Consider the following 12,418-nt stretch of genomic DNA (forward strand, 5'->3'; position numbering starts at 1 on the left):
TAGGGCTGCTCAGATGACCGGAGCATGTACTAGTCTCCGTCTTTCAGATGAGACTCACCTATTCAAGTCTATGGGTGCGCATTAAAAGTTGGATCCCATATAGGTCAACCGTATATAATCCGATAATTGAAATGAGTAATATAGGAAACTGTATTTGTTCTTGTAAGGCTTAATATAAAAGGAATGCTGCATAGATGACCTGCCCACAGGAGAGTAGGAGAATCCTCCGGTGGGCCACCACCCTCTTGTATGAGCAGTACTTGGCACAATATACATGAATCACAATGTACAGAAAAGGCGACATCTTATTCATTTACTAATCTACGCAGTTCATTGTTATATAAGTCTGTGATAATGTCACATTTGCATGTAGTGGGGCCCTGGGGGTGGTTACTGGTGGCCCTTGGCACCTCAATCCCACACTGTGGATGGCAATACAGATGAGAAATCGTGTTGTTGTTTATTTTCTATTTAGATGAAAATTAGATTATTTTTTTTAATACAGTTGTGTGAACTTAACCCAAAGGAAGTTTCCTTCTCTCTTGCGTCTCCCACTGTACCTCATTATAAAACTAAATAAAGTATAGCGGATGGAATTGACTATGTATCTGGTCGCTGATATCACCGGGAGGGACAGTATCTCATTCTGTGCTAAATCTGGAAACTATCCTTTTAAAAGCACTAAAGTAAGACCAGCCCAAAACATTCAACATTCTTCTTCCCTTTTTTTTTCTTTTCCTCCCCTTGAACATAATCTCCCTGGTTAAGCACAACCCACCAAACCCCGTGTCTGCACCTGGAGCAATGGAATTCAGCCCTCATTTAGAAAGCGTCCTAATTCACTGGTTCGAATCTAAGAAGGAATGTCTTTCCTGAAGGCGTTTGAAGAAAAGCTATAGACAGACTTTTTTTTTTTTCTTTATTCTTTTGTTGCTTTTTTTTGGAACCGATTAAATTTTTTACGCTGGAAAATCCATCCGATTGTTTTCCGGCGGTGGAAGTTGTGCAGTCGGGTGACTGCAGGATGTCTGGACGCTGAAATGCAAGAAGGAGATAGAGATTGCAGAGCTGCCTGGCTGTAAGTTGGGTCTAATGTATATTAGTACTGCCTGGTGCAGAACAAAGCCCGGCTTGTGCATGGCTCAGGTCATTCCTAGGTGTCTCTTGTGTTTGCTTTCAATGGGCAGAGAGACATTTAAATATTAACCAAACCAGGGTTGAGTTTATGGTTAAATGCTTCTGCTAATATTTCTCTTCCGGAGTTTGCTCTTATTCAGGTTTCAGTCTGCTGAGCCCGACACCATCTGATTTCACAGGGTGTGGAGCTATTCTGGTAGAACACAAGTTCTCCTGGAGTCAAAGGGCTGCAAAGTTTAGAGAACTTTCCTTCTCGCCTTGTCCATGTTCTCCTGCAAATACATATAGCTGGAAGACGAAGAGGTGAAATGTGAAAGGGGACACGTCCAAAGCCTTTTCATCTGCAACAGATATTCATGTTTGTGTTTCCAGGAATATTCAAGACAGATCCTTCCTGAAGGTTTACAATAAAGACCCAGCTCACGCGTTCAACCACACTCCCAGGACGGTCAATGGAGACGTAAGGGTAAGTGCCTCCTTATTCTTCAGTATCCTTCTTCATATAAGAGTCCGTCACATTCCTCCATCAATTAAACTTGATGGATAATTGTCATTTTACAACTGTATTAACTACGTAACTATATGTATAGAAGTCAGTAATACTCATAGATATACATGGAAATGTGTCATATATGCCTATGTATAGTTATAAAGACACCACCTACAGTATATCATGGGGGAGGACTGCATACATCGTTGGGGAGGATTGCCAACTTTTGATTTTCCTGTCCATAATTCCAATTCAGGGAATCTGTCTTCAGAATATTATCTATTGTTTAAATGTTTAAATGTGTGTGCATATATGTATATATATATATATATATATATATATATATATATATATATATATATATATATATACTTCAAAAAAAGAGGCAGCACTCCATTGTTCCAATATAAAATGTGCAGGGTTTAATCTACCCACATGTCTGGGCAACGTTTCAGCTCAAAGTGAGCCTTTCTCAAGCCTTGAGAAGCTCACTTGAGAAAGGCTCACCTTGAGCTGAAACGTTGCCCAGACATGTGGGTAGATTAAACCCTGCACATTTTATATTGGAACAATGGAGTGCTGCCCCTTTTTTTGAGGTTTATGAAGTCTGGATGATCGGGGGACAGGTTGACTATATATATATATATTAATTAAAGAAAATTTGTCAGCACTACCAAGAAAAAAACCCGGGTGCAATAAAACCTGTAAAGGTGATGTCCAAACCTCCAAAGTAGAAAATCAGAAAAAAAAACAGGCAGCGCTCCAAGAATCAAAATGAAAAACCGTGGCTTATACTGATCCATTAGCAGCAACGTTTGGGCAGATTTCTCTGCCTTTCTCAAGCTATATATATACTTTATAGAAGGGAAGTTAGAGTCTAAAAAAGACCCAGTGGCCGGTGTGAAAGTTGCATGATATATATATATATATATATATATATATATATATATATATATATATATATATACATGTAATAAAAATACTTTCACACTGGCCACTGGGTCTTTTTTAGACTCTTAACTTCCCTTTTTTCTGAAAACAACACATGTACATTAGCAGCAATGGTCAATCCCAGACCCTATCTTTTGTATTGAAGTATCTAATGAGCGTGTGCAAATGTCATTGTGATTGGAGAGTGGAGCATAGTCGGCTGTGACATCGCCTATTGTGATTGGTGGATCCTGTGTTATCATGTGTATAGAGGCGTTACCTGTCACTGTAATCCTGCCTCTGATGATAAGGAGTCTGCTGAAAACTCTTTCTGAAAGAATAGGAAATATGAATCTAAAATAATCCCAGGGTGAAAATTGCAAGATTTCTATTTTTTTTCTTTTAAATAAAGATGGTGATATAATGAAAAAACAAATTGTCAATTTAAAAAAAATAAATAAATACATATAACATTAAAAAAAACTGATTTTAACAATAGGTTATTTTGTCTGATAACTTCCCCTTTAAAATCTGCCTGAATGGCTGGTAACAGTGAAATAGAGCTTACATTTAACTATAGGTGTAGTGGCCCTTTAAGATATTTTCTGATGGAGCTTTCTTGCTATGCGTTGCAATGTCCACGGTTCTAGACGAGGGTTGGCAGCTCCATACGATGTAGTGTTATATTGGGAACTATTGGAAAGCTGGAGACTGGAGTTGGATGAGGACCAGTCCACAATAATGCAGATATTGGAATCACATGCGGTTCTGTAGGATTAGTTGTTTATTGTGGTGACATCAAGGTCTTGATATTTTTAGTTACGTGATTAGTTGCCTATATGAGGACTTTCTGATTATTTCACCTTTTTTTTTTATAATACTTCGCTTTGTGTTCTGACATATACATTTTATTATATTCTATTATTCTATTACGATGTAAGGGGTGACTCAAGGGATTAAATAGAGAAAGATCATTTCCTAAAAACGGACACTGTTGGATCACTCTGGAATTAATACTATAGAGGTCAGATCGATTCCCTATAAATGGAGAATTTTTTATTAATCTTGCGTTGGGTTATATTTTTTTAATGGACAAACATACGCACTAGTCTGTGACCATTCCATATAGGAGGCACTTAGAATTTAGTGTTTTAAGACATACAAGAAAGCCTGGGAGAACAATGAGGGTTATACACCCATAGGAACATATGAATGTTATATATGTGGGAATTCGCAAACACTGGTGTTTTATTATCCAATCTTAAAGGGGTTGTCCGGCCTTAGGCTATGAGACCGCTGTCACTCTGTGTAACTGAGTCCTCACATTGTGCATACTGGGAGCTGAGAGGAATCTCCTGTGCTGGGAGTGGGCGGCCATGTGACCACAGGTATGCGGTTTGCATATTATCGGCCACATTCCGACTAGACTGTATCCGGCATCCATCTAGTTGGCATCTGACTGAGTGTATGCAAATCACATGCCTGTTGCTCCCAATGCCGGCACCGGAGAATCCACACAGTGAGCAGTGCTTGCGACGTGAGGATTCACAAGTCTACAGTTACTTAGTGACTGCAGGCTTGTTGTCTAATGCTGGACAACCCCTTTAAACTAAGGCCCTCTGAAGTAGTAAACTGGTGCATCTTCAGTTGTCCTTGTGCCATAAGCTGGAATCTGCGACACAGACGGGGGCTGGCTTCGCCACTGACATAAGCAGACCGCTAGCCCCCTTTCCCACTCTGTTCTCATTTCACAGGTCTGTAAGAGCACGCGGTCAGAAGCGCATGTTTCGTTCCCTATTCCTTTTATACATAGTGACAGATTTATTAACACTGTCTAATTTATCAACATTTCATGCTTTTTATGAACTTTAGTTTAGTTTGTGCCTGAAATTTGTGTAAAAGTTTTTATGCGTTTCTTAATGCACAGTGTCACATTTAGGTCATACCCCATTTTCAGTAAGTTAACGCCCCATTGAAAGACAAAACACATAATGTAGCGCCCCCACTGCCGCAGGGCCGAGGGGTACCCGGTACCGGGCCTCTGAGTCTCTGCTCTGGGGTTGTCACGGTGGCTAGACCCGGTCCGTGACCCTGCTGAGGGGCGTACAATAATAGATGTGGATGGTGGTGGAGGTGCGGTGCAGTAAATAACGAAGACACCAGGTTGCAGTCTCTTTACCTCTTTACTGAAGGCTTCTGAGTCCTCAATCCGGAATACGGTTAACCGGGCTGCGAAAGTCCGGCCGGTCCGATGGCACCTCCAGAGTTCCCTTTGCAGGTGGAAATCTGTGCCTACCTTCCTGCGCTTGTGTTGTGGTCCTCCCCTGCTGTGCTTACGGGATAGTACCCCACAACTGTTGTGTCTGTTTCTCGTGTTCCCTCACAACTCGATTCTGATGTTCTCCCTCTACGTCCCCCTGATCTTACGGTTAGGACGCACCCGTATGACAGGAGGCTCGGAGCTCTTCCGGGACTCTTGCGTCGCCCCACTCCTGTTGTTACCCCCCTGTGTCTTCCTGGGTCTGGGTGAGACAGCCCGCCTGTAACTGACTGTCCTGCCGTGGGTTTGAAGTTTGGCCTGGAGCTCTATACTTCCTCGGCGTTCCAGCCACCGGTTATGCGCCTCAATAGGATGTTGCCTCGTCTTACAGCACGACTCCTACTGGTATTCTCCTTGTTGCGTTGATCTCGTTTCTCACTCAGCACAATGAATCTCGCTTCTTATCCTTTCTTAGGGTACCGCCGCTATATCGTGCAAGCGCAGTCCCGTAACGCTCTCTCTGTTCGCTAGGCCTCTGTCAGGATCCCACCCCTGACAGGGACCCCTCTGAATCTTCCCCTACAACACCCTCTGCCACAAGGTGTTGCCTGGTTCCAACCCATCCAGCTTTCTGTCTAACTTCCTATCCAACCCCCAGTTTTACCAGACTGTGAGGAGTGGCCTAATAAATAGAACCCTTAGCTCCCCCTGGAGGCCAGACTGTGAAATGTATTGGTGTTTGTGATACCTGGTCAGATGAACTCCTTCAGTGCCATCAGACGTACCATAGCTCCCCATAGTGGCGGAGCAACAGTACTGCAATGACCAGGACTCTGGGGCGCTGCACATAACATGTCTAAAGCTGACCAGAACCTGTCAGGGGAAAGTCAGGAGACCTGTATAAACATGAGATGGTCGCCCGGTGTCGTCAAAATCGGCGTATTATGATGATGCCGAAAAATCTGTAATTCTGCTTCAGCGAGGACAAAAATCTATCTTGTAATATAGATTACACGTTACATAAGGAGGTGGTTAATCATTAATGGTCTTAAAGGTGTCTGCGTCATGTATAAAACCTTGCAAGTCACGGTCAGGATGATTAGACAATACTCGCCCGGGTCAGGATGATTAGACGATACTCGCCCGGGTCAGGATGATTAGACGATACTCGCCTGTGTCAGGATGATTAGACTATACTCGCCCGTGTCAGGATGATTGAACGATACTCGCCCGGGTCAGGATGATTAGACGTTACTCACCCGTGTCAGGGTGATTAGACGATACTCGCCCGTGTCAGGATGATTGAACGATACTCGCCCGTGTCTGGTTTGGTATTGCTGACAGCCCCATTGTAGAGTTGGCCATGCACATTACACTCACAGCGGCCAAGTTGCCGATTTCGACAGGATCAGCTGACCGTCTGATGTGGACAAAGTGTTGAAGTTTGAAGGCAGATCCTTTGTTCATATGGGAGAGAAGCCACCTCCAGAGGTGTCTGGCACCAGCTCGCTGTCCTCTCGCCCTTGAGAACATATATGGTGGTCGGGAGGTTTAAATATTGGCCAACCGACTATCAAATATGTATGGCCACTTTAAAGTTGCAAATTAACTGAACCTTTAAATATTTTTTTCTATGTTATTGTCCCTGTTTATAAGGATTGATTAGAAGTGGTCTGGGTCTTGAGACCCCCCAACACTTAGTATTGCTCAGTATATCCTTGATCGTTTTGAGAGTGGTGTACTACCAGTGGCGGCAGACCAAGCGGACACAATAAAATCCATGAGGTGCATAGGTCCAGTGCTGGACACCACCGTCTTTCCTAATGGTGGCAACTTCTCCGGATGCCTGCCCTATATGTACACTGCTCAAACAAATAAAGAGAACACTTAAACAACAGAATATAACTCCAAGTAAATCAAACTTCTGTGAAATCAAACAGTCCACTTAGGAAGCAACACTGTTTGACAATCAATGTCACATGCTGTTGTGCAAATGGAATAGACAACAGATGGAAATTATTGGCAATTATCAAGACACCTTTAATAAAGGAGTGGTTCTGCAGGTGGGGACCACAGACCTCATCTCAGTATCAGCTTTCTGGTTGATGTTTTGGTCACTTTTGAATGTTGGTTGTGCTTTCACACTCGTGGTAGCATGAGACGGACTCTACAACCCAAGCAAGCGGCTCAGGTAGTGCAGCTCATCCAGGATGGCACATCAATGCGAGTTGTGGCAAGAATGTTTGCTGTGTCTGTCAGCATAGTGTCCTGAGGCTGGAGGCGCTGCCGGGAGACAGGCAAGTACACCAGGAGACATGGAGGGGGCTGTAGGAGGGCAACAACCCAGCAGCAGGACCACTACCTCTGCCTTTGTGCAAGGAGGAACAGGAGGAGCACTCCCAGAGCCCTGCAAAATGACCTCCAGCAGGCCACAAATATGCATGTATCTGCACAATCAGTTAGAAATCGACTCCATGAGGATGGTCTGAGTGCCAGACATCCACAGATGGGGCTTGTGCTCACAACCGACACCGTGCTGGATGCTTGCCATTTGCCACAGAACACCAGGATCGGCAAATTCACCACTGGCGTCCTGTGCTCTTCACAGATGAAAGCAGGTTCACACTGAGCATATGTGACAGATGTGACAGAGTCTGGAGACGCCATGGAGAGCGATCTGCTGCCTGCAACATCCTTCAGCGTGACCGGTTTGGCAGTGGGTCAGTAATGGTGTGGGGTGGTATTTCTTTGGAGGGCCGCACAGCCCTCCATGTGCTCGCCAGAGGTAGCCTGACTGCCATTAGGTACCGAGATGAGATCCTCAGACCCCTTGTGAGACCATATGCTGGTGCGGTTGGCCCTGGGTTCCTCCTAATGCAGGACAATGCCAAACCTCATGAGGCTGGAGTGTGTCAGCAGTTCCTGCAAGATGAAGGCATTGCAGCTATGGACTGGTTCCCCAAACCTAAATCCAATTGAGCACATCTGGGACATCATGTCTCGCACCATCCACCAACGTCACGTTGCACCACAGACTATCCAGGAGTTGGCAGATGCTTTAGTCCAGGTCTGGGAGGAGATCCCTCATGAGACCATCTGCCGCCTCATCAGGAGCATGCCCAGGCGTTGTAGGGAGGTCATACAGGCACGTGGAGGCCATACACAATACTGAGCATATTTTCCTTGTCATGAGGCATTTCCACTGAAGTTGGATCAGCCGGTAATTTGATTTACCCTTTGATTTTGAGTATCATTCCAAATCCAGACCTCCATGGGATATTCATTTTGATTTACATTGATAATTGCTATGTTTTATTGTTCTGAACACATTCGACTATACAATGAATAAAAATTTGCAACTGGAATATTTCATTCAGAGATATCTAGGATGAGGGATTTTGGTGTTCCCTTTATTTTTTTGAGCAGTGTATAACAAAAATGGCAGGAATTGCATGCAGTGGGCTCACATGCTGTGCCCACTACACACCTGGCAGGTACCGGCTGTATTACACAGCAGACAGATGCCAGTGGCTGGCTCTGATCATAGCAGTTCAACCTTTTGGATGCTGTGATGAATAGTGACCACAGCATCTAAGTCGTTAGACAGAAGACCCTGTGTTACCACTATTGATCCCCCACAAAATGGTAACCCAGTGGATTGTGGTCATGACAAGCCGGGGGCTCATGAGGGAGGCCCAATGCCGACCCTTTGATATGGAACCCTAAAGCAACTTTGCTAGCTTGAATGATCGGTGGGTGTCTTATTACCCAGACCCCCATACTTATGAAACTTACCAAAAAGGAGCCACGACATATCAGACATGGTTTACATTTTAATTACCCTTTAATTATATTTTTCTAAAAATAAATGTAGGTGAAAATTCCTTCTAATTTATGTCCTAGATTTTTTGCTAAAATAGATCTCGTTCTCGTGCTCGACTTGATGCAGCTGCTTGGATTTTGCTGTAGGGTTTTTGCAGTGTGTCCCTTTTAAAGCAAGTTCAGGTTGTTGCACCTGTTACGTCTCTGCGCCCCTCCCTGTTTCTAGATAAACACTGCGCCGCCACCGCTGCTGTTATCAGCTGATTCATGGATTTCCTATGCTGTTGTACACGCATGAAGTGAGGTCAGTACATGGACGCCTTATAACACGAGGTCCCCTCCACGTTTTGTGGGCTGGACCTACAAGGGTTGGCTCTATTTTCTAAAAATACTGTGTCTCTCCTCCTACCCTTTATAACTTCACATGCTATAGCGGCAGTCCTATGTAAACATATATTGTTCTCCTTCTGTTTATGATGTATGTCAATTTCACACCTTTTAACCCCATGGTGTCACTATACATCGGACACCCCCCTCAGTCCTAATTCTCTCAAACGCTTTTTAGGGTCCCGTGTTACAATGTGTTTATTTTTTATTAATCTATCAATGCACCAACAAGATAAATCCATCACCAAAAAAAAGAGTAAAACATCGGACTTGAGAACGATAAAAAGTTGTCCCAAAAATTGTAATATTTTCATTAAAAAATACTTTTTAGTGATGACTACACTAAGGCAGGGTTGCCAACTTGACTTTTTTTTGGACAGTTTAGAGAAAAATTACAGACAGATAATTTTTACGGAAACATTGGAAAACTATCATATTAGTATGGTCCTAAGCGATCCATGTCTACAGCCCATAATTCTGATACGAGACCTCGGCCGCTTTCATTCCAAACTGGAAAGTGATGAGAATTACAGTCAAAATAATCTGAAGTTTCTTGAACTTCAGAATAATCATGGACGCTTGCATTTTTTTTACAGACGGCTAAAAAGTATTCTATTTTTACAGACTGTCCTGGAATTTTTGGATGGTTGGTGACCCTGGACTAAGGCCATGTGGACACGTCTGATTGAGGCCTTGGACAGATGGGCAAAGGTTCTTGGTGACTGATTTCTAACAAGACATAAGGAGAAAAGAAGTCTGTCTGTTGGCTGAGTAGTTAAAAAACAGGTAGCACCATGAGCTACTATAGAGAATAGCGGCCAATGGTACCTGTCAGACAACTACTCCTCGGGGGTGAAGAAGGCTAGAGCCTAATCAGGGGCAATTATTTTATTCACTTTTTGCACCATGAGAAACTAATTTGTAGAGTTGTTGATTAACGATCTCTTATGTTGATGCCCAGTGTGACGAGCTGAACTTTAACCTATCTCAATCTGAATATCTTTTCCTTTATAGACTAATATTATTATTATTATTTTACTCTTGTATAGCACCATTAATTCCACAGACATCATCATCACTGCCCCCATTGGGGCTCACAATCTAGATTCCCTATCAATATGTCTTTGGAATGTGGGAGGAAACCGGAGAACGCGGAGGAAACCCACGGGAACGTCTGGAGAATATACAAACTCCTTGTAGATCTTGTCCTTGGTGAGATTTCAACCCAGGACTTAAGAGCCGCAAAGCAACAGTGCTATCCACTGAGCCACCATATTTAAAAGTAATAGGTCGCAGTATGAAACGTTTTATCACTTATTATATATGGTGTTAAAGAGTTTGTCCGGCCTCAGATTACAAGTCTACAGTCATCCAGTCACTCTATGTGACTGCAGACTTGTGAATCCTCACAGCGCTCACACTGTGCATTGTGAGGATTCTCCAGTGCTGGCAGCAGGTTCTTGACCATAAGAATGTAATGTGGTCACGTGCCGACTAAATGGGGACTAGATGAAAGTCTATTGAACGAGGCTGAACATAGTCTAGTCTGCATGTGGCCTGAAGTATGTGTGGCACCCCAGGAGTTCGGGTACCACAGTAGTGCTGCCTTCATTTCGGGGAGGGTAGTGCTATGCCTGGAAACAAGAGGAATTCCTTTGGCAGGTAAACCACACACAACACCTTCTGAATCCAGGCCAGGAGGGGGAGCTCTAAACCCGGTTTCAGGGCAGCTTCCCTTAATAAAGATCCTGGTCTGTAGGAGGAGATAGTTTAGTCTGGAGCAGACAGCAAAGGGAAAGGAGCAGAGGAGAGATTTAGGGCTCAAGTAGGCTGCTATTGGGCCTCTGAGGAGCTGGAGCACGGGGATCGGGTACCGGGAGCCCGAGGCTGTGGGGAGCGGCAAGCCCCACGCAGAACCGGAGGGCATAGAACTATACATATACTGTCCTCATTAAGCCTGTGGTACAGCAGCATTCTGAAGCCTGGAGTCACCGTGCTGAGACCCCAGAAGGAACGGCTCAAGCTGCCTATCATACAGGCACTGTCCCTGGACAGAAACAGGACCTTGTTAGGATACCTCAGGCAGCAAGGGACTTATAGCGAGCGCAAAGTGGAAGGCTCCCAACCTGAATTGCCAAAGGGATTTCACTTGTTTCCGGGCTGCCTGGACTCCTTTTGTACCTGTTGCCGGTACCCTGGACTGAGGCCTGCTACATCTTCAGTAAACCAGGTTAAGACTGCAACGCTGTGTCCTTAACTCATTCATCGGCATACACCATCATCGCCACACACCTTGGGAGCCCTAGGGACCTGGCTTCACCTGTGGGAAGCGTCACCATCACTGCTGCATCAACATCCCCCAGAGGACCCCTTTAAAGCAGCGCCGGTCCCCACTGACCGAACACCACAGGTGGAGTCACGACAAATTTTATACAAAAACACCTTTAAAGACCTTTCCCCTTTTACAGTGAGTCCCAGGACCATGGACCGGGTCGCAGCCACCGTGACATCCCCGAGTACCCCACTGCCCTGCCGGGGCAACTCATATGCAAATCACATACAGTGCCTACAAGTAGTATTCAACCCCCTGCAGATTTAGCAGGTTTAATAAGATGCAAATAAGTTAGAGCCTTCAAACTTCAAACAAGAGCAGGATTTATTAACAGATGCATAAATCTTACAAACCAAAAAGTTTTGTTGCTCAGTTAAATTTTTATAAATTTTAAACATAAAAGTGTGGGTCAATTATTATTCAACCCCTAGGTTTAATATTTTGTGGAATAACCTTTGTTTGCAATTACAGCTAATAATCGTCTTTTATAAGACCTGATCAGGCCGGCACAGGTCTCTGGAGTTATCTTGGCCCACTCTTCCATGCAGATCTTCTCCAAGTTATCTAGGTTCTTTGGGTGTCTCATGTGGACTTTAGTCTTGAGCTCCTTCCACAAGTTTTCAATTGGGTTAAGGTCAGGAGACTGACTAGGCCACTGCAACACCTTGATTTTTTGCCTCTTGAACCAGGCCTTGGTTTTCTTGGCTGTGTGCTTTGGGTCGTTGTCTTGTTGGAAGATGAAATGACGACCCATCTTAAGATCCTTGATGGAGGAGCGGAGGTTCTTGGCCAAAATCTCCAGGTAGGCCGTGCTATCCATCTTCCCATGGATGCGGACCAGATGGCCAGGCCCCTTGGCTGAGAAACAGCCCCACAGCATGATGCTGCCACCACCATGCTTGACTGTAGGGATGGTATTCTTGGGGTCGTATGCAGTGCCATCCAATCTCCAAACGTCACGTGTGTGGTTGGCACCAAAGATCTCGATCTTGGTCTCATCAGACCAGAGAACCTTGAACCAGTCTCAGAGTCCTCCAAGTGATCATAAGCAAACTGTAGA

At 44.4% G+C, this 12,418-nt stretch overlaps 1 protein-coding gene across 11 annotated transcripts in view; it reads left to right on the plus strand.

Annotated features, from left to right (window-relative positions):
- The window catches only part of KIAA1217 (KIAA1217 ortholog), a 506,736-nt gene that overhangs the window by 402,285 nt on the left and 92,033 nt on the right, over positions 1-12,418 (plus strand). For 10 of the 11 annotated variants that reach the window (XM_077268372.1, XM_077268371.1, XM_077268369.1 and 7 more), the window contains one exon: positions 1,510-1,603. In XM_077268372.1, coding sequence (XP_077124487.1) covers positions 1,510-1,603 — 94 coding nt within the window. Of the gene's footprint in view, positions 1-752; positions 1,079-1,509; positions 1,604-12,418 lie in introns of those variants that run through there. The other variant, XM_077268380.1, reaches the window with a different exon arrangement.

Source organism: Ranitomeya variabilis, chromosome 6, assembly GCF_051348905.1.
Source record: "Ranitomeya variabilis isolate aRanVar5 chromosome 6, aRanVar5.hap1, whole genome shotgun sequence".
In the NCBI taxonomy this organism is placed as follows: Eukaryota; Metazoa; Chordata; class Amphibia; order Anura; family Dendrobatidae; genus Ranitomeya; species Ranitomeya variabilis.